Source organism: Furipterus horrens, unplaced genomic scaffold (assembly GCF_987537825.1).
Source record: "Furipterus horrens unplaced genomic scaffold, mFurHor1.1.pri manual_scaffold_10, whole genome shotgun sequence".
Lineage (NCBI taxonomy): Eukaryota > Metazoa > Chordata > Mammalia > Chiroptera > Furipteridae > Furipterus > Furipterus horrens.
Genome location: NW_028327180.1, coordinates 798,218 through 816,639, shown reverse-complemented (window position 1 = coordinate 816,639; position 18,422 = coordinate 798,218). Strand labels below are relative to the sequence as shown.

The 18,422-nt window shown below is 59.1% G+C and overlaps 1 protein-coding gene across 1 annotated transcript in view; it reads left to right on the top strand.

The window, feature by feature from the left end:
- The window catches only part of NDST4 (N-deacetylase and N-sulfotransferase 4), an 80,581-nt gene extending 70,111 nt beyond the window's left edge, over positions 1 to 10,470 (top strand). The window contains exons 9-13 of the mRNA XM_090288585.1: positions 244 to 418; positions 3,622 to 3,792; positions 4,678 to 4,787; positions 6,270 to 6,372; positions 8,785 to 10,470. Coding sequence (XP_090144711.1) covers positions 244 to 418; positions 3,622 to 3,792; positions 4,678 to 4,787; positions 6,270 to 6,372; positions 8,785 to 8,904 — 679 coding nt within the window. The 3' untranslated portion in view covers positions 8,905 to 10,470. The remainder of the gene's footprint in view (positions 1 to 243; positions 419 to 3,621; positions 3,793 to 4,677; positions 4,788 to 6,269; positions 6,373 to 8,784) is intronic.
- The last annotated feature ends 7,952 nt before the right edge of the window (positions 10,471 to 18,422 follow it).

Sequence of the window (18,422 nt, the reverse complement as noted above, 5' to 3'; positions counted from 1 at the left end):
CTGATGCCTGAAGGGTCGTCCCTCTATTCCCAACGGCCCACTGGCCTCGTCTAACCGCCCCCCCTGCACACCCCAAAAGATTCATGTGAACAACTCAGAGTGCACAGAATAGCCAAGACTTCAACGATGATCACACCAATACTTAGGAGTCAGTAGAAATGAATGTAAAAATGTACAAATCCGTGTATGTCCAGGGATGGCAGGGAAAACCTGAGACCTCAGGTGGTCCTTCTCTGCCCTCAGGTACATGGACTTTTTCCCAACACCAGCCAACATCACCAGTGACTTCCTGTTTGAAAAGAGCGCCAACTATTTCCATTCGGAAGAAGCCCCCAAGCGCGCTGCCTCCCTGGTCCCCAAGGCCAAGATCATCACCATCCTCATCGACCCCTCGGACAGGGCGTACTCCTGGTACCAGGTGCGAGGCAAAGACGGGGGGTGGTGCCCAGGGTGGGGGCGGGGGTATCCAGGGACGCTCCGGGGCTGAAATCCCCAGCACCTGGTGGAAGCAGGGCTCACTCAGGGGGAGTCAGGTTTCCCGGACGGTGACCGGACGGTGACCAGGCACAGCAAACCCCGAATATCCTCACTCCGTTCTGTACCATCTCATTGGAACGCGGCTGGGAAGCGTGGGAGCCGACGTGAGCGCATCTGTCAGCCTCCGGGAAACCTGCTTTGGTTCTGTGTTCGCCGCCACAGGGCCAAGAACTGTCGGCGAGGCTGCGCCCCCATGGGGAAGGAGTCGCCGCCCGGGAGACAGGAGTGGGGGGGGGGGGGCTGTCGGTGTGACCAAGCCCTGAGGGTGACGTGGCACCTCGGTCAGGCCGAGCGGAACCTGCATGGTGCGCTGGCCCAGCCGGGACCGGACCGAGCAGGAGACAGATCTGCGCATCAGAGCCGGAAAGCGGCGCCGTGTGGGGTCTGGGGCCGCAGGGCTGTGCTTGAGGAGCTGGGCTTGGTGAGTCTGGTGAAGAAGAGGAGGGAGTGGGAGGCGGCCACCAGAGGAGGCGGCTGTGAGGTCCCTGCTCAGGGCCGACGGGGGCCGGGGGTCTCGGCCTCATGGGTGACGCGGGTCCATGGGCATCTGCATGTGTCTCTGGCTCTCAGGAGCCAGCGCCGAAGTAAGGAAGGCCGCCGGGAGCGCTCCAGGAGCGGGGGACGATGACTGTTCGTTGACTTTTCACTATTATTTCTCCAATAAACATGTGTTACCCAGAACCAGTGGTGACGGACGGGCTACCGCTCCCTGGCGACTCAGAGGACGGCTGCGCCCTGGGGGCTGCGAGGGGCGGGGTCCCTGATGGAACGCTGGGGGGTGGGGGCACAGCGTTGGTGGCCGGAATCCACGGTCAGTGTCTCCTTCAAGACACAGAAGTGCGCTCTTCTCCCCTTGTGAAAACTCACCCCGGAGGCCAAGGTGAGCCTCCTTCTTCCGAACTGTGCCCAGAGCAGCGATGTGTTCAGCCTTCGTGAAAATTCCGGATGCAAATACTTGGACGCCACGTTGCGCATTTTTCTGGCAGAAAACATGGTCACTGCGAAGAGCAGATTCATAGGAACCTTTGTTTTCTTCGGCTCACAGGTTCAACCATTTTAATGAGAACCTACACCTGCTTCTTGACGTAAATTCTTTAAACATACACGTTTGAAAGGAGTTCTTTTTCTAATTCTTCTGTTGCCGTATGGCTAAGTGCGGGGCTCCCAAACGTCCCACGTCGCAGCCACTTTCTTAGCTGGTCCTATCCCCTCCGTAACCACCACGGCCCTGAACCTCGGCAGGTGCAACTCAGGGCCCCCGGAGCCTCCCCTGCCCGGCCCGTGGCCCCACGTCCTTAGAACGGGCCTCACCGGGGCGCACGGGGATAGTTTCCCCTCAGCCACGTCCCTCTGTGGCTCTGGTCATAGTTTCAGGCCGACCCTCTCGGTTGCAGGAACATAAGGAGACGCTGGTGCTAAGCCGGCATTAACCGGAGCGGAGCAGCTGCCGGGCCGCAGGACGCACTCACGTGCCCCTGGCGTGTCTGGGCTGCTCTGTTCAAAGCGTGTGGCCACGCATTGTATTAACTAAGTGCGGGCTCCATGCAGCCACAGGCCACACGCACACACACGGGTGTCGGTGGCTGCACCGCGACAGCAGACCTCGGAAGTCGCGTGGGTTCCGCCTGCCAGCCCGGTCCTCCCCAGCACTGACCGCTTCCTCTCGTCTTTGCCCTTTGGCCACTGCTCTCTCGCTCACATGGAAGGCCTGCGGCTCTGCCCTGCTGCGTCCCCGCGTCCTGCCGGCCCTGCCCTGCCGTGGGTCTTCTTCACCGGGCACCTGGCAGGAGCCAGGCCTCTGTCCCCACCCCCACGCACCTCACTCACACTTGCTTCAGTGATTTTACTCTTAGTCCCCACGGTTCCTCCTGCTCGTCAGAATCCTTCCCACTTGATTTTAGCTCCCAGCTCCCATCCTTCAGAGCTGGCCTCTCCCGGCCTCCCTGCCGTGGCCAACGCCACGTCCCTCTGGTCAAACACAGATGCCAGTCGCTGCACCCGCCGGCTGCTGTCCCCTGCCCAATGCCCACCTCTCTGGAGACAGGGCTTGCATCACAGCTTCCTGTCTGCAGTTCTGCTGTATTCTGGGAAGCGGGTTGTGGAGCGCTCCTGAGGCTGCATCCATGCAGACTTGTCTGCTGTGTGGGCTCCGTGCATGACCCCATGGTCTGTCTGCTGGGAAAAACTCAGGACCTGGCACCAGAACACAGCTGTGGAGCAGCACCAGGGACTGTGCAGGGGACCCAGAGGGGAGCAGAGGGAAGGACTGGGGGCAGCGTGCATGTGAATGCAACACGGACGAGCATCGGGGACAGACGTCTGATGCCCTGTCCCTCTCACCCTGCCACGTGGAGACCCTGGGGAAGTGTCAGAGCCCATGGAGGCAGCTGTCACGAGTCCACGAGCTCCACACCATGTGAGCCTCCTCCTGCCCATTTCTATCTCTTCCCGTTGGGGTGACTGCCTGGCCCCCAATAGCCTCTCGCTTCTAATCAGACCCGGAAGGAAACCCCTGCGCTCAGCCTCTCTCCCTGCACCGAATGCTGTGGATCTGCAGACGGCCAGAGCCGGTCTGCACGACCCCCACGTCTACAGAAGGGTCTGCTTCAAGTCTGCACCGGGGCGAGGCCTGGGCTTCCATAGCTGTGCCTCCCCCCTGTTTTTTATCCTAAAGCCAGCTAGCCACTCGTGTTACTGCTGTGAGATAAAGGAGATGCACACACAGACGCACACCCAACATGCACAGACACACACCCAATACGCACACACACCCAACATGCACAGACGCGCACCCAACACGCAGACACACACCCAATACGCACACACACCCAACATGCACAGACGCACACCCAACACGCACAGATGCACACCCAACACGCACAGACGCACACCCAACACGCACAGACGCACATCCAACACGCACAGACACACACCCAACACGCACAGATGCACATCCAACATGCACAGACGCACATCCAACACGCACAGACACACACCCAACACGCACAGACGCATATCCAACACGCACACAAGCCTACGCAGCCACAGGGAACGTTAACCTCACAGCCGCCTGTCTCATTCCAGCACCAGCGGTCCCATGAAGACCCGGCGGCCCTGCGGTTCAATTTCTACGAAGTGGTCACCACTGGGCCCGGGGCCCCGGCCGAGCTGCAGGCCCTACAGCGCCGCTGCCTCCTGCCCGGCTGGTACGCGGTCCACATAGAGCGCTGGCTGGGCTACTTCGCGGCTTCGCAGGTAACGCCCTGAAACTCACGGCCTCTGTTGCCCACGTCACAATCATGTCACACTGATGGGCGGAACGTGTGCATTAACGTCACGCGGGGAGCATGTGTAATCCAAGACCATCACACCTGCCGCAGGAATGTGGACTTTTCACGTTCAGTGTCAATCATGGCATTAAAATTGGGGGAGTGGCATGAAGGCAATCTCGGGGTCTCCCTCTGGGCAGCGGCTGGTCCCCGGGGGGTGAGTCCTCACACGGAGGCTCCGTGACTTGCAGGCAGTCCCTCTCGTGACAAGAGAGCTGCCTGCTGGTGTGCGCTTGCGGGACCCCACGTGCACACCGCGTGCCACCTGTCCGTGGGGCCGGCACAGGGAGGCGGCCGCTCGTGCATCAGACTGTCACCCTGGGGCGTGCTGGCGCCACTCTAGGCACAGGGGACAGAACAGGAAGTAGGGGCTTGGGGACAGTGTCCTTCCTCCCCAGGTCAGGCTGCAGCCAGCGCGCGAGTTCTCGTCACGGTGTGTGAGGGGGAGCGGGGCGTCGGCACCGGCACCCCCGCCGTGTCTCGGCCCCCGGCCCCGGGTCAGCGCGCGGGCCTCAGGGCTGGGTGGTTGTCAGAACACGCAGCAGATGGACACCTGTGTTCCCCCTGCACCCCGGAGTCAGCAGGGCCCCCAGGCTTATTTCTCATTCACAGCCAAGCTCCTCCAGGGTCAGAGACGACGCTGTCGGCCCTGTTCATTAACTTAGAGACACAGGAGCCACCAACTGTAACGTGTGTTGTGTGTGGGACACGTGTCCCCGCCGGTCACACCGCTGATGTCCCACCGGGCCCGGGGAGGCGGCTTGCTCTGCGGTTCAGTGCTGCTCACGCAGCGGCTCCTTCTGACCCACAGCTGCTGATCATCGACGGGCAGCAGCTGAGGTCGGACCCGGCCGCGGTGATGGACGAGGTGCAGAAGTTCCTGGGCGTGTCTCCCCACTACAACTACTCTGCAGCCCTGGCGTGAGTCTGCTCCCCCGCGGCGGGCGTCCCGGGTTCTCCCTGGCGGGCGGCCGCCGGCAGTGGGTCCGCGCCGTGAGGCCGGCTGCCCCTCCCGCTGCCCAGCTGGCTGAGCTCTTCCTCCTCTCAGGAAGTGAACAAGGACTTGAGAAGGCCTGTGCTCTCTGCAAGGAGCCGACAGAGAAGGCCAGGCGGGAGATGGTTCCATCTTCCCTTCATCCGCTTGTCAGGGTTGCATTTCATTTTAATGGATAACGAGGACCAGGACAGCCCGGTCCCCAAGGACCACGTGTCTAACAACGGGAGGGGCAGGACCTGGGAAGGAAGTGTCCCTGCCCCGGCACGAGCTCACGCGTGTGCGGAGGCCCAGTGGCAGGTGCCCCGGCATTGACACGGGCCCAGAGCAACAGAGGCTCTGCAGCTGACGAACGCTGCGGCCCCGCGCTGCTGCCCCAGCCCCGGACACACCTGCTGAGCCGCAGACGCGCACGCCCCGTGCAGGCACGCGTCCCAGAGCGGCGAGCCTGGCCTCCCCTTCCTGTTCGGTTCCTCCTTTCGTCTCTGCCGTCTGCTCAGCCTGACACAAATTCTTCCTTGAAATTGCTTAAATTCTCAGTGTAAACAGGTTGATGAGACCTCACCTGTCTTTTCTTTTGTAACTTTGTGCAATCGTGGGAGCAAAACGATGCCAGAATTTTGGGAGCATCGGGGCCGGGATGACCTGCTGGGAGCCTCTCTCTTCCTTCAGCACAGGACGCGGGGCCTCCCGCCCCCCCTTCATGAGCACGGCCGCGCCGCACGCTGCCCCCAAAGGGAATGCGTTCCATTTTACACTTTTAATCTCCCCCTCGAAAGGCAGACACATTTCAGCTGTAAAGGAAAACAGTATTCTTCCAAATTAGAAAGTTTACTTCACGTGTGTACGCACAGAATTATATTATTCTATCATGTTAGTAGACAGGGTGGGCAAACGTCGCTTTACAGTTGCTTGTGTGGAGAATAATCCAGTAACTAATAGATAATAGCACAAGAGTAAACTGTTCTGTGTGCCCGCCACTGTGGCCCTGCTCTGGCCCCGCCCCACGTGCCACTGGAGGGTTCCAAAGAAGTCTGTCAATACGTTCACACAGGAAAGGCACAGTAATGAGTCCATACATGTTCCAAAGGTCCTTTGTGAGGGCCTGCACTTTGGGTGACTGGCCCCTGATCCATAGAACATGGGACTTAATCATTCTGGCTGCAGATTTGCGTCTTTTTCATTCCAGTAGAAGTATTCTGAACTATAAAATAACGTAGAGTTTCCTCGATCTCAGTGAGACTCTCCCTCGGTTCCGGAGGTCTCCGCGGAAGTGAGGTGAACGGCACGGAAGCAGCGGGCCCGGGCGGGGGGGCCTCCCGCACCTGCGGGGGCAGCTGCGTGCTCCGATCTGTGCGTCGCTGCCGCCGTGCGCCCCTTCTGATCGCGCCCACGGTTGCCTCTCGTAGGTTCGACCCCCAGAAGGGCTTCTGGTGCCGGCTGCTGGACGGGGGCAGGACCAAGTGCCTGGGGAAGAGCAAGGGCCGCAAGTACCCGCCCATGGACCCCGAGGTAACGCGCCCCCGGGGCTGGGTCCCCGCGAGTGAGAGCACCGGGCTTCCGGTGGCTGCTCTCGCTCTCTGCTGTCAGTAGTTCCATGCCATCAGCAGACAGACAGACAGACTGGCAGAGACAGTGATCAGGAGAGAGCTGTAGACACTGGCCGCCATTGGGGTACAACTGAAGCCTAAACTCTGGACAGGAACCCCTGCCCCGTGTGTCAGGCACTCACATCGGTCACGGAACAAGTGCTTCGGGATAAAACACGGAAGCACGATAATCACGTATTGAAGGTGCGCACCCAGAGCCTGCCCCGGGCACAGGGCTGAGCCACGCAGCGGGGACACCACTTACCCCGCGTGGCGGGAGGGGTCCCCACCGCCGCCAACAGTGCGCGGCGCCCGCTGGGCCCTGCAGTGTCGCTGCTGACAGCACCCGCCCGCGGGCCGCACAGGGTCGCGCAGCTGCAGGCTCAGTCCTGCGAGACGCCCCTCCCCCACCCCCATCCCCACTCCCAGCCCCTGCGCTCCTGACCCCCGGCTGGGCTCCGAGTGCCCTCGACCCCTCCTGGGGTTTGGCTGATTTGCCAGAGCGGCTCCGGGGCTCAGAGGACACGTGACCGACCACTGGCTCGCTGCTTAATGATGAAAGGGTGGGACTCGGGCACAGCCTGATGGGACAGACGCGCAAGGCGGGGGCGGGAAAGGGGCGCACGGCTCCCGTGGCCTCCAGGCTGGCAGCTCTGCCTTCCCTTCACAGGGGCTCCTTCCGGCCCCGTCCTTGGGGGGGGCCCAAAGCCTCCTCATGTCCTGGGCCGTGCCAGGCAGCTCTGGCAGGAGCAGCAGGAACAGACAAACAGGCCTCCTCATTACGTCCCGGGGTCACGGAGACAGGACAAGGTCACGGGCCGGGCTCCCTGCACGGGGAGAGTGGGCTGCGGTCTCCGGCTGTAACAGGATCCACCAGGCGGTACACGCGGCGAAAGGGCAGGAAAGGTCTCAGGAGAAAAGCAGGCGTGAGGAGGCCACTAGGACTGGGAAGCGGGGGGCCGCCCACGGACGCGGACCCGCAGGGCCTCTCCCAGGGCGCGGGGGCAGCGCAGGGACCGCGGGCGCCTGCTGTCACCGTGGAAGCAGAGGCCCAGGAGGTCCTCACCTAGAACTTTGAACTTCAGTCACTGTCATTGGCAAGACGTCGGTGTGATGTTGCTGCTGCTTCCAGACGGCGCAGGGCTCACAGGCTGGCTCCAGGGCAGGACCTCAGGGCAGGGCCTGGGGCACGGTCCCCGGGGAAGCGAAGGCGTGCTGGGCCCACTTCTGCAGGAGACCCCACGGCTGCTGACGGGGCGTCGGAAGGAAGAGGCTCCCCTGTGCTGGGACACGGGAAGGGGTGCGGGGGGGGGAGCTGGGAGAGGGGCAGCTCTGGCCGGACGGAAGCAAGGGGTGCGCTGCTGGCCCTGCACTTGGACCGGTGAGTGACCGCCTTCTGTCGTCCATCGGTGACCAGAGCTGCCTGGGTCGGGCGTGGGCTGAGTGAAAACCCGGAAGTGGAAGAAAGCACAGACTCAGACCAGGGACATATCTGATGAGCCTTTTCTTTCATTTTTTATTTTTAGAGACAGGAGGGAGGAAGAGAGGGAGAGAAACATCCATGTGTGGTTGCCTCTCGCACGCCCCCCAGCTGGGGACCTGGCCCGAAACCCAGGCCTGTGCCCTGACCGGGAATCAAACCGGTGACCTTTCCGTTCACGGGCCGGCGCTCAGTCCACTGAGCCGCACCGGCCAGGGCTGATGAGGCTTTTCTGACGCACTCATCCAATGAGAGGCCATCGTGCGGGCCTGACTAGGCACGTGAGACCCGAGAAACTCCCTCGGAGGGATCTTTATCATGAGGCCCTAGCCTATCTTTGAGGTAGAAAGTTCTTGATGACTTTTTGAAAATCCATTTGGTCCTGAATAACGATCGAAGATACTTTTGTGATGTTACCAGTTATTCTCTTAATCAGAAGTTGCAGGTTTTCTGATTATTGATTTCGCTCTTTATTTTTATGCTGTGGCCCAGTTTCACAGACAGGGGCCAGATTTAACGGAGATGTGTGTGTTTTCCCAGCTGATGTCAGCAGATTGGCAGCGACTCTGCCCTGTACCACCTTCTTGTTTAGCGTTAGACCCGCCTGCCAAGTTCCCGGCGGAGACCTGCCCAGTCCGTGCCATCGGGCCTCGGGGGGCAGAGCCGCGTCCCTGGACCGGCAGCCAGTCTTATCCTCCAGCTGTGCCCCTGCCACGTGTTTGCAAACAGGGCAAGCGGGCGGCATCTGAGGGGACCCGCAGACACACACCGTGACGCGTTCCTAGGGAGGGCAGAGTGCGCGTCCTGTGAGTGAGCTGACACCTTCCTCTGTCTCCTCCTCCCTTCGCTCCCCAGTCTAGAGCCTTCCTGTCCAGCTACTACCGCGACCACAACGTGGGGCTGTCCAGGCTGCTGCACCGACTGGGGCAGCCGCTGCCAGCCTGGCTGCGGCAGGAGCTGCAGAAGGTGACATAGCGCCGGCGACAGGCCCGCCCGCTCCGCCAGCCCTGCCGCCGCCTCCCCCGCACACCCAGCTCGTCGGAGAGAACCGTGTGCGTAACCCGCTTCTGTCTCGTCCCGTCGTGAGCCCCCGTGTCTGCACGCGCTGGAGTCACTGGCCGCCAGCCTGTGTGAGCTTCCTGTCGGGTTTGGTGGGGCTTTCTCACCTCCCGGGCGGGGACCGCGGCACGGCCCCGTTGCTCTGTCCACCGTGAGGTTCCAGAAGCTCCGTCCGCGACCGAGAACCCTGCTTTTGTGCAAGTGACAAGTTAGAGTCCTGAGCACAGGACAGGACGGGGGTTGTACTTGAGGGCAGCGGGGACCCAGCCTCTGAATGAGGGGCTCCCGTTCTCCCCGTCCTGTGTTTCGAAGAGAGACGGCTCCATCGTGTGCTGTGTTCTGAGCGGTCGTCATTGATGCGACAGCCACCGATGTGGCCCCGTGACTCAGTCCCCTCAGGGGAGCCCTTGGCTGTCACCTCCCGGGTCTGTCTGTCTTCCTCAGCGGTATGGGGACGGGGGGCCCACTGGAGTCCCGTCCCAACCGTGTCTCTCCCAGACTCGGGGGACGTAACAGGAGAGCAGACTCCGCGATCTGAGCTGCCACCTGTCCACGTGGACAGCGATGGGCACCTGTGCGCTTTGTCACCGTCTGCAGAAGAGGCGCTATTGATCGGCTACGGAAGGAGGGTGCCCACGTGTGCGCAGGTCCCGCCGGCACACGCAGCCTCTGCGGCAGCGGGGGCTCCTGCACATGCCACACAGCACTGTCGCTGAAGATTGTTTTAATGCCTAGTTAAAAATATGTATATGTGTAACCTGCAACTTACCTCGCTCAACAGCACTAATTCTCTAAGCTAAACCTGCTCTCAGAAGTCCGGCCCTTTCCGTCCGAGGTCGCAGGTGCCCCTCCTGCCCGAGGCTGCACTCACGCTGGCCGGACTTCCGTCCTGTTTCGTCAGCGAGGACATGTGAAGGCCCGTCGGACTTTTCAGGGCGCACGAGGTAGAATTTCCACAGGACGGTCAGTGGGACCGGCTCTGATTCCCCGCCCCCCACCCCCTCCTTGCTCCCGGGGGTTCTGTAGGCCTGGAGGGGCCACGTTTTCCTAGAAGCTGAGGAGCTACGCTTGACATAACTCAATGTCTTTAAAGGAAACTGAAGATCTTTATTTTTGTTTGCTTTGATTTTTTTAAGCAAGTAAATGAAATTGATCAAAAAGAGAATGAAAAACGTCTACCTATTTTAATTTGGAAATCACTGAGACTTTTCTCTCCTGTCGCTTCCTGCTGCATCTAGAGGCTCTTGATCTTTTTCAGATTCATGTAAGGTTTTCCTTGGGCAGTTAGTCCAAACCGTCCGCCTCCCTGGCCGGCCCCCGTCTGCTGAGGCTGCACCCCCTGCCCTCCCCCCCTTGTTCCTGGGCTGCAGGGACCCGGGAGCCGTGAGGGCGCGGGAACCGTGCGCTTGCAGGTCTGACGTGCCTGTGTGTTCACTGGTCTCCCCGGTTTGCATTCTAGTTCCTTCCTTTCCGGAACTAGAAATCGAGTTTTTTTTGTTGTTTTTTTTTCCAAACAGGATATTAGATTTACTTATAGAAGGCGGGCGATATTTTGCATATTAAGCAACATTCACCTAACTCAAAGGCTAACCCATCAGCAAGTTTTTAAGAAAACATAACTCATTGTACACACTTTCTCGTCTAAATGACATACACAGTACCGGTCACCCACCTGCAGACATCGGAGCACAAAGTCCCCTCGGGTTTGAGTCCCGTCCCCCCGCTCATGCCAACCCGTGTGCCCACTTTTCTTATTAGAATGGATAATGGAGACAATATACATTCTGATTATATTGTTCATCTTCATTTACAGTAAACCACTTGGGCTCCGGGCTACGAGAAAATTAATGACAAATCAGGAAAATGTTCAGGGCTAAGACTCCCTTTATTTCCCCCATTTTTACCCACTGGCTACTTCAAATTAAAGACTCGAGGTTTAATATATGTAATCCTTTAGAATCTTAAATAAATTCTCTCATGGTCTGTAATGACATACTTTCTAAATTTTAAAGAATTTTCTGAACAGCTTTAAGTAAGCCGGTGTCTTCTTTCCCCCCCTTTCCTTCAGTTTTCTGACTCACAAATACGGCCCCTGACACCGTCACCTCAACAAAGGCCGAGACAGGTTCCGTCGTCAGCCTGCACCGTAATGCAGCCCATGTCTTCCAATACCGGCCTCTGAAACTGCTGTTACAAACACCCCTCAGAACCACATTCTGTTTGTACCGAAACAAAGCCCCGAGGGGAACTGAGGAGGCGGGAGGCTGGGGAGGACTGACGCGCCGTCTAAACACACACACACCTGGAGCTCTTCCCCCAGTCCCAGCGCATCTGCTTTGGTTTCAGCAAACTCATGCACCTGAGCTCACGTTGTTCTCGTTCTGCCTCCGGGTTTCACGTGCTCGCCCTGAGTACTGACTTCATTACAAACCGTTTTTACTGGAATAATATCTTAAAGGCCCGTCGGCGGTGGCTGGGTAACGTGTTGGCCACCTGCTCCGCGGAGGTGCCTCCGAAACTCCGCTGGCCAGGGAGGGCAAGGAGCACGGAACCCGGCCGTCTGCCCACAGGCTCGTCTGGACTGCACAGCACACGTGTGTGGCCGCGTGTTCCCAAGGGCGAGCGAGCGTTTGCGGAGGCGCGGGGGCGGGGCAGGAAGAGCTGCGGTCAGGGCACCCGCAGGTAACGGCGCTGCTGGCCTGCCCCAGGGCAATGCTGCTTCTCCCCTAAGAGCCGAGGTTGCGTTCGGCAGCTGAGTTTTCCGCTCCCCACGTCCCAAGCACATAGCGAGCATCACAGGAGCGGACTCAGGGGGCGGGTCTCCTCCAGCTCGGCCGCTCTCCCGCTGCGTGGCTGCAGACAGCCGTGGGGCCTCCAGAGTCACGGTGCCCTTTTCTGTACGACAGAGGCCATAGCGCATCGCTCATTGGGTGGCGTCAGCGTTGAATGAAAACATGTTTCAATAACTCAGCTCCGTGTGGTCATGTGGGGGTGTTTGTTGCAGGAACTATGTGTAATGTTCAGACCACTGTCTCTCCTTTCACCGAACGAGAATATGTTTTCTACTCCCTTTAATAATAAAACCTATGTATCTGAAACATGTACTCATTGTCCTCGGTCACAACGGGAAGCTGTCTTCCCATCACGGCCCGAAAGTGCATTTCCCGCTCCCCGTGCTGTTCTGACCCCCGCAGGCAGGGCCGTCCGCTCTGTTGAGGTCCCGGGCCCCTCCTCCCGACCGTCTCCACGGGCCTCCCCTTCCCAGCTCGCTCTCCGACTCCTCTGCAGCCCAGCTGACCCCGTGGGGACTATCAGACTGGAAGGACGACTCCCTGAAGCCAGAGGAAAGCCCCGAGATTTAATGAACTCGCCTATGTGACAATGAATCAACACTCAGACTCTACATACGTGAGAAGTATAAGAAAATGTCTCTGAATTCTCCACGCGGCTCTTGCTAACCTCACCCACTTCTAGTAAGAGTTTTCCACACATGAGACGTTTGACTCTATTTCAATATATAGTTTTTATTTTATCAATATCACGTTTTTCTTGCCTTTATCACCGCAAATGCACAGCATTTCAGGCCTAAAATAACACATTTATATGAATAATTTCCACTTAAAAATGTTTTGACTGTTTCTCCTACATCAGAAAGTCTCACAGAACCCGCAGCCTGGCCCGGGTCCCGGCAAAACCTGCGGAAACGCACGGAGGTGCTGGGGGCACCGGCGCCCCTGCACGTCCGCATCCCCCCTCTGCTCCGCCCTCCTGCCCGGACACCGTGCCCCGAGCTCGGATGCGCGCGGCCCCAGAGCCGTACCGCAGCCCCGGGCTCCTGCGTGCGCTCCGGACGCGCTGCCCAGCCCACCTGGGCCCCTGCCGGCACCACGACCGAACGCGTCCTCAGTGGGACTCATCTCAGGTGGGGCCCCTGCTTTCCCGCGAGACCCTTTCTGTCAGAACCCCCCGCCCCCCGCCCGATCCCGCTCTCCGTGCCCCCGGGAACCGCTGGGCCCCACCGCCAGGCCCACAACTGCGCCTGAGAGCCGGCGTGCGTCCGGCTGTAATTTAGGTCGTATGGCAACCGTGTCACAAAGCTATGAGGGGAGGGACTGGACGTTAGGATCTTACTGCAGACCGCGCATCCGAACTCTCTCGCCACACGCAGCCCCTGGAGCCACGGGCAGCGCCTGACGTGCTGAGCTCGCGCTGAGCGTCTCTCAGCCTGGCCGCTCGGGGCACCTTGGGCGGCCCCAGCCCGTCCCCTCGCCTCCCGGGTCTGCACTGCTCCTGTGCCCCCATCGCGAGGGGGGGTCCTGCCCACGCTCATGGGGCAGCCAGACACTCAGCCCCTGGCCCCAGGCACGGGATTCCTCCCTGGGCCGAGGACGCTGCCCGGCGGCCGGGCCACATGGGCTGCCCTGGGAAGATGACCAGCGAGGCCGGAGACAGCACCAGGACGGGGAGCGTTCCGGTCCCCGCTGAGCGTGCGACGGACTTGTGGGGGCTGGAGCCACTCCTCAGGGAGAAGCAGGGACCGTCCCCAGTCCACGGGGTTCCCCACAGGAGCAGGGTGGGCAGGGTCACGTGGTGAGGCCTCCCGTTCTACAGAAGTCACAGCAGCCCGAGAGTGAGTCCCAGCTCCCGGCCTCAGCACCTCACCCCCCGACCCCACCGTCCCCTCAGGCCTCGCGGTCTGCACGGGGACTCTATCGCCAGCAGCTGGGGGCTGGGGAGCTCACGTCTCTAAGCCGCACCCGACGCTCTTGCGGGGTGACCCTTCCAAGTTGTAGACAGACCGTAACTCTTCCCCACGTCCCCAGACCCAGAGGACAGCCTGCAGCCCCTGACGCACTGGTGGAGGTGACCCCACGGGTGCAGGTGCAGAGTCGGGGCGCACTGAGGTCAGCAGGTCCGGGTCAGTGGACTCCGTGCCTAATAGCCCGTCTAGATGAGGAGCGTTGATTGCTCCGCTTGATTTGTGCTGAACAGACCACACCCGGGACCCGGACTTGCTCTCGTGAGAGTCACGCTGGGTGGGCGACACGGGACGACATTGGAGCCAGATGGACCTTTTCCTTTCTGGGAGAAATAGGTGCCCCGTTCACAAAAGGGCAAGTCCATCTGTTGTCTGAAACCACGCCCCGTCTTTCTTCCCACGAACCCTCGTTACCCCCAGTTGCCTTCACCTCCAAACTATTCCAGGGGTGCCCATGACCCCAGCCCGCAACACCCCGCCAGCCACGGCCGCCCTCCCTCACAGGGGCTGTCTCCTGCTCCAACGGTGCTCCCGCGGCCTGTCCCCCCTCTCCGGGCTCACAGCTTCAGTCCCCACCAGCCCCTCAGTGTCCCCTGAGGACCCTCCTCTGGGACCCGCCCATGGTCCCCGTAGGTGCCACCAGGACAGCTGAGCCTCGGTCCCTCGTCTGTCTCCCCTAACGACAGGGTACGCTCCACGGTGGGCCTTCCGTTGTCGGGGGCTCTCTGAGCCTGCAGCTCTCTGGAACTCTCTACCAGGCCTTTGATAAATACCAGCACCAACACATGAAACATAAAACCGTAACACAGGAAGAGCACGCGTAGCCACCGAGCACGTTTCAAAGGAGTCTGCGAAGCGACCAGGAAATGACGCGCGGGCCGGAGCAGGGATGGCCCGGGGAACTTACTTGTCTCAAGAACCTGTCACACAAGAGGGAAGAAAACTAAATTTCCTTCTGGTATTTCCTATTTCCAATAAATGTTTTCCATTATTAGGGAACTATTAGAAAACTGTTTTCTAATAAATAGGGCAACTGGCATGAGCTGTGGGAGGGGTAGGAACTTCCACACGTTTAAGTGACAGAACAGACTGCACTGACATTTCAGAGGACGTCCAGTTAACCCTAAAATCCCAGCTTCCGTTCCCGCCTCACGCTGCAGAGGAGGGTGTTTAATGGCAAAAGAAGAGGGGGGAAGTGACATCTGATGAGGAATCGTTACATTGTGTAGGAAACGTTCCCTTTTTCCACATGTTAACGTGTTCTTTTACTTGGTAATGCAGCTGAACAAGCCGGCCTCACCTACACGCTCGGGAAGACACGTGTGACCCACACTGACCCCAAACTCCTCTACAAGAGCGAGGGTCACGTCAAGTCCCGTCATCAGGGGAACACACACACTGTCTGTCATATGTCTCATACACGGTATTCTGTGTATAGAAAACATACACACCCCCGTACATAAATGCCCACATACACGCGTGTGTGTCTGCACGTGACAGGAATGCAGACACAGCACGTGTGTAACCAAGCCCTCGTGAGTTTTGCAAACTGAGGTTTGCCATCCCTGGACCGCAGTCCTGGTATCTTTCTCAGGCTGTTTCACTTCCAAAGGCAGGGAATGGGCACCTTTATTTCGTCTGCAGCACTTTATTCTCCACGAACGGTGCCGCACTGAGCGCCCAGCCCCTCCTTTCCGGCTGCCTTCACGATTCAGCCTCTGCAAGGGAAGTCTTACAGCCAGAGCCTAAGGAATCCCACCCTCCAGAGGGGAAGTCCTCGGTCCGTGTCACAGCTCAGCGTTGCAGCAGCGGGTGCACCTGCCCACGGCAGACCGGCACCCGTCCCAGAGAGCGAGCTCAGGGCAGCATCTCCCAGCCGCGCTCACGGCCGAGTTTAGAGGCAGAGATGGCCGAGAGCTGGTCCCGGGCACGGAAAGCCGGGGATTCATGGGGAAGCCAGACAAGTGAAGCCGGGCGCGGTTCCCTGGGAGCCCCGGGGGTCACGGGGGGCGTGGGACTGACCCGCTCAGGGGCCGGTCGAGGACAGCCGCGGAAGCCACTCCCTGCGGACCACGGCAGAGCAGGGCCTGGGGACCCCTGGCTGGCCGGTCCCTGGCCCAGGAAGCCCCGGGGGAGGCAGCCCCCGGGGACAGGGCTGTGACGGGCGTCTCAGAGTCCGTGGCCGACACAAGAGCGCAGCTGGGAAGGACGTGCTCACTGGTCCCGCTGTCTCGTTCCAGAAGGGGTGCGGCTGCTGAGGAGACCACGAAGGGCTGAGACGGTGACCGGGCCCCGCCATCGGGCACCGTGACACTGATGGTCCCAAAGGCTAGTCGGCCCCAGGCGTCCTCATCTCTACTTAGACAAGGAAGGAAAAGAACACAAGTCATTAAATTCATGGGTAAAATAACTGAAAGACAGAAACAACAAACATAGCACTTACCTGATGGAGCACGTGACGCCCTTTCTAGTTGGGGCAGGTGATACTTATTTCACTGCCGTGATTAACTACATCGTGATTTAGCAAAACCGATACTTTAAAGGGATTGTGAAGGAAAACGAAACACGTGAAAACCACAAATGAAAAGTTGCTAAAACTTCACCGTTTTCCTTTTTAATACATCTTTTCTCGAAGAAATAAGGAAGTTAGTTCGGCTGCTGGTGAAGTGTCTTTGGTCAGAACGATGATCACAGAGCAGCACCCAGGCCCCGCGTGCCCAGCAGTGGGTGAGTGGGTCAGACAGCTGGGGAACATTTACACAATGGAGCACTACGCAGAGAGAAAGAAGGAACCCCTGCCGTTTGCAACAGCGTGCATGGAACTGGAGAGAATTATGCTCAGTGAAATAAGCCAGGCAAAGAAAGAAAAATACCGTATGATCTCACCTAACACAGGAGACTAACGAACACCACAAACGTGCAAAACTGAACCAGAGGCGTGGAAACAAGGAGCAGACTGACAGTGACGGGGGAGGGGGAGGGGGGAGCGGGGAGGGGAGTAAGAAGAGGGAGGGGCTCGTTAAGGACCAGGCATAAAGGACCCGTGGACACGGACAAGGGGGTGGGACTGACTGGGAGAGGGGAGGTGGGCGCGGCAGGGGAGAGCAAGGGGGGAAAAGTGGGACACCTGTGATAGAACAATGAAAAATAAAATACTAAGTAAATAAAAACAGCAGCAATAGCCGTACAATAGGGAAGAGGAGCCGCCCGGCCGGTAGTTGCCAGGGAGAAACACGGCCCTCGCTGCCGCGCCTCAGAGGAGCGCCAGGTTGTTAAGACGTCTGCCCCGGTGCCCCCACTGCAGCGCCCCCCGATGCGGCTGTGAGAGGCGTGGCCCCCGTGCCTAAGGCGGCTTTGGTGTCTGCCTCCAGGTCAGCAGCAGGTCCCTGTCACCAAAGCCACACGGGTCGGGCCTCTCGGGGTAAACTGAGAGCAGGCTGCTCCCTACTGAGCGGGTTTGTGAAAAGTGGGCACTGAATTTTGTGTTTTGAAAATTCGAAACGTTACCGAACCTTTAAGAATTTTCCTCAATATGGACAAAAGTCTTTTTTTTTATGCGTAGTAAAAGACTAGACCTAAATATCCCAAATATACGTATATTCGATGTTTGCCGAGACGCCTGCGGGGAAATGAAGCAGGCCCCAGGACGCTGGTTCTCTTACCCACCCTCCCCCGGCTGTTCCCCACCCGCGTCCTGGTCTGTGTCTCTGCCGACGACAACGCCATCTTCTCCCTGCAAAGCTCTGCCCCTGGTCTCCTGAAACGCGGGCTTGGCAGCAAAGGCTCAGCCCGGGGCGGCCCCGGGCTCCCGTCAGCTCCCGCAGGGCACGCGCGGCGCTGACCCAGTTTACAGCGACGCTCGGCGGCACCACGTCCTCGTTCCCGACTCAGAAAGCCGATGTCATGCTGCATTAGCCACACGGCTGAGCTCCAGCTTCCCGCAGAAGAGCAGGCGGAGCGGGGCTGCCCGTCTCTGAGTCTGGGGCAGCGTCACCGCGGCTCCTGCGCACCGGCCACCAGCGTGGCCTTGAAGCAGCAGCCAGTGATTTCAGTTACGCGCAGTCAGTCGAGGGGGAGGACGGCGCAGGACCAGTCCGCGCGCCATGGAAAGCAAAGGCGGGGTTGTTTCTACCCCAGGAGATCGACCGACAGGTTAAAAGAAGTATTTTCACGCTTTGTGTTACAGCTGAGGGAATCTGTTTTCCACACAACACAAGGTGTCACTTCCCCATGAAGCCGGTTACAAGTGAGCCCACCATCCCTGCTGTCCCTAAATCACAGACCTGTGACAACTAGAAATGTCACGTAATAACCCCCCTGCTCCTTGTGGCTCACCCCAGATCCCTTCTTACAGGGCACAGAAAACGGTGAAAGATTTGTTTGAAGAACCATGAAGGGCCACAGTTTATTTCTCTGAAGATTCCATTAAACAGGAAAAGGTGTGAAGAGCAGGGAATTGAAATCAGATGCTCTCCTCCTGAAAAGAAATGGTCTCTTAATTAACAGAATGACTTTAAAGAGAATCGCTCCCATTGCAGACAGGTGAAGCCCTTCTGGCTTCCACTTAACATTCATTCCTTAAACACATGACCCCGTTTTCAACTGAAGCAGGAGGATAAGTCACCCACAGAAATGACTTAAACGTAGAGATTTGGGTTTAAAGTTGGGCTTGTTC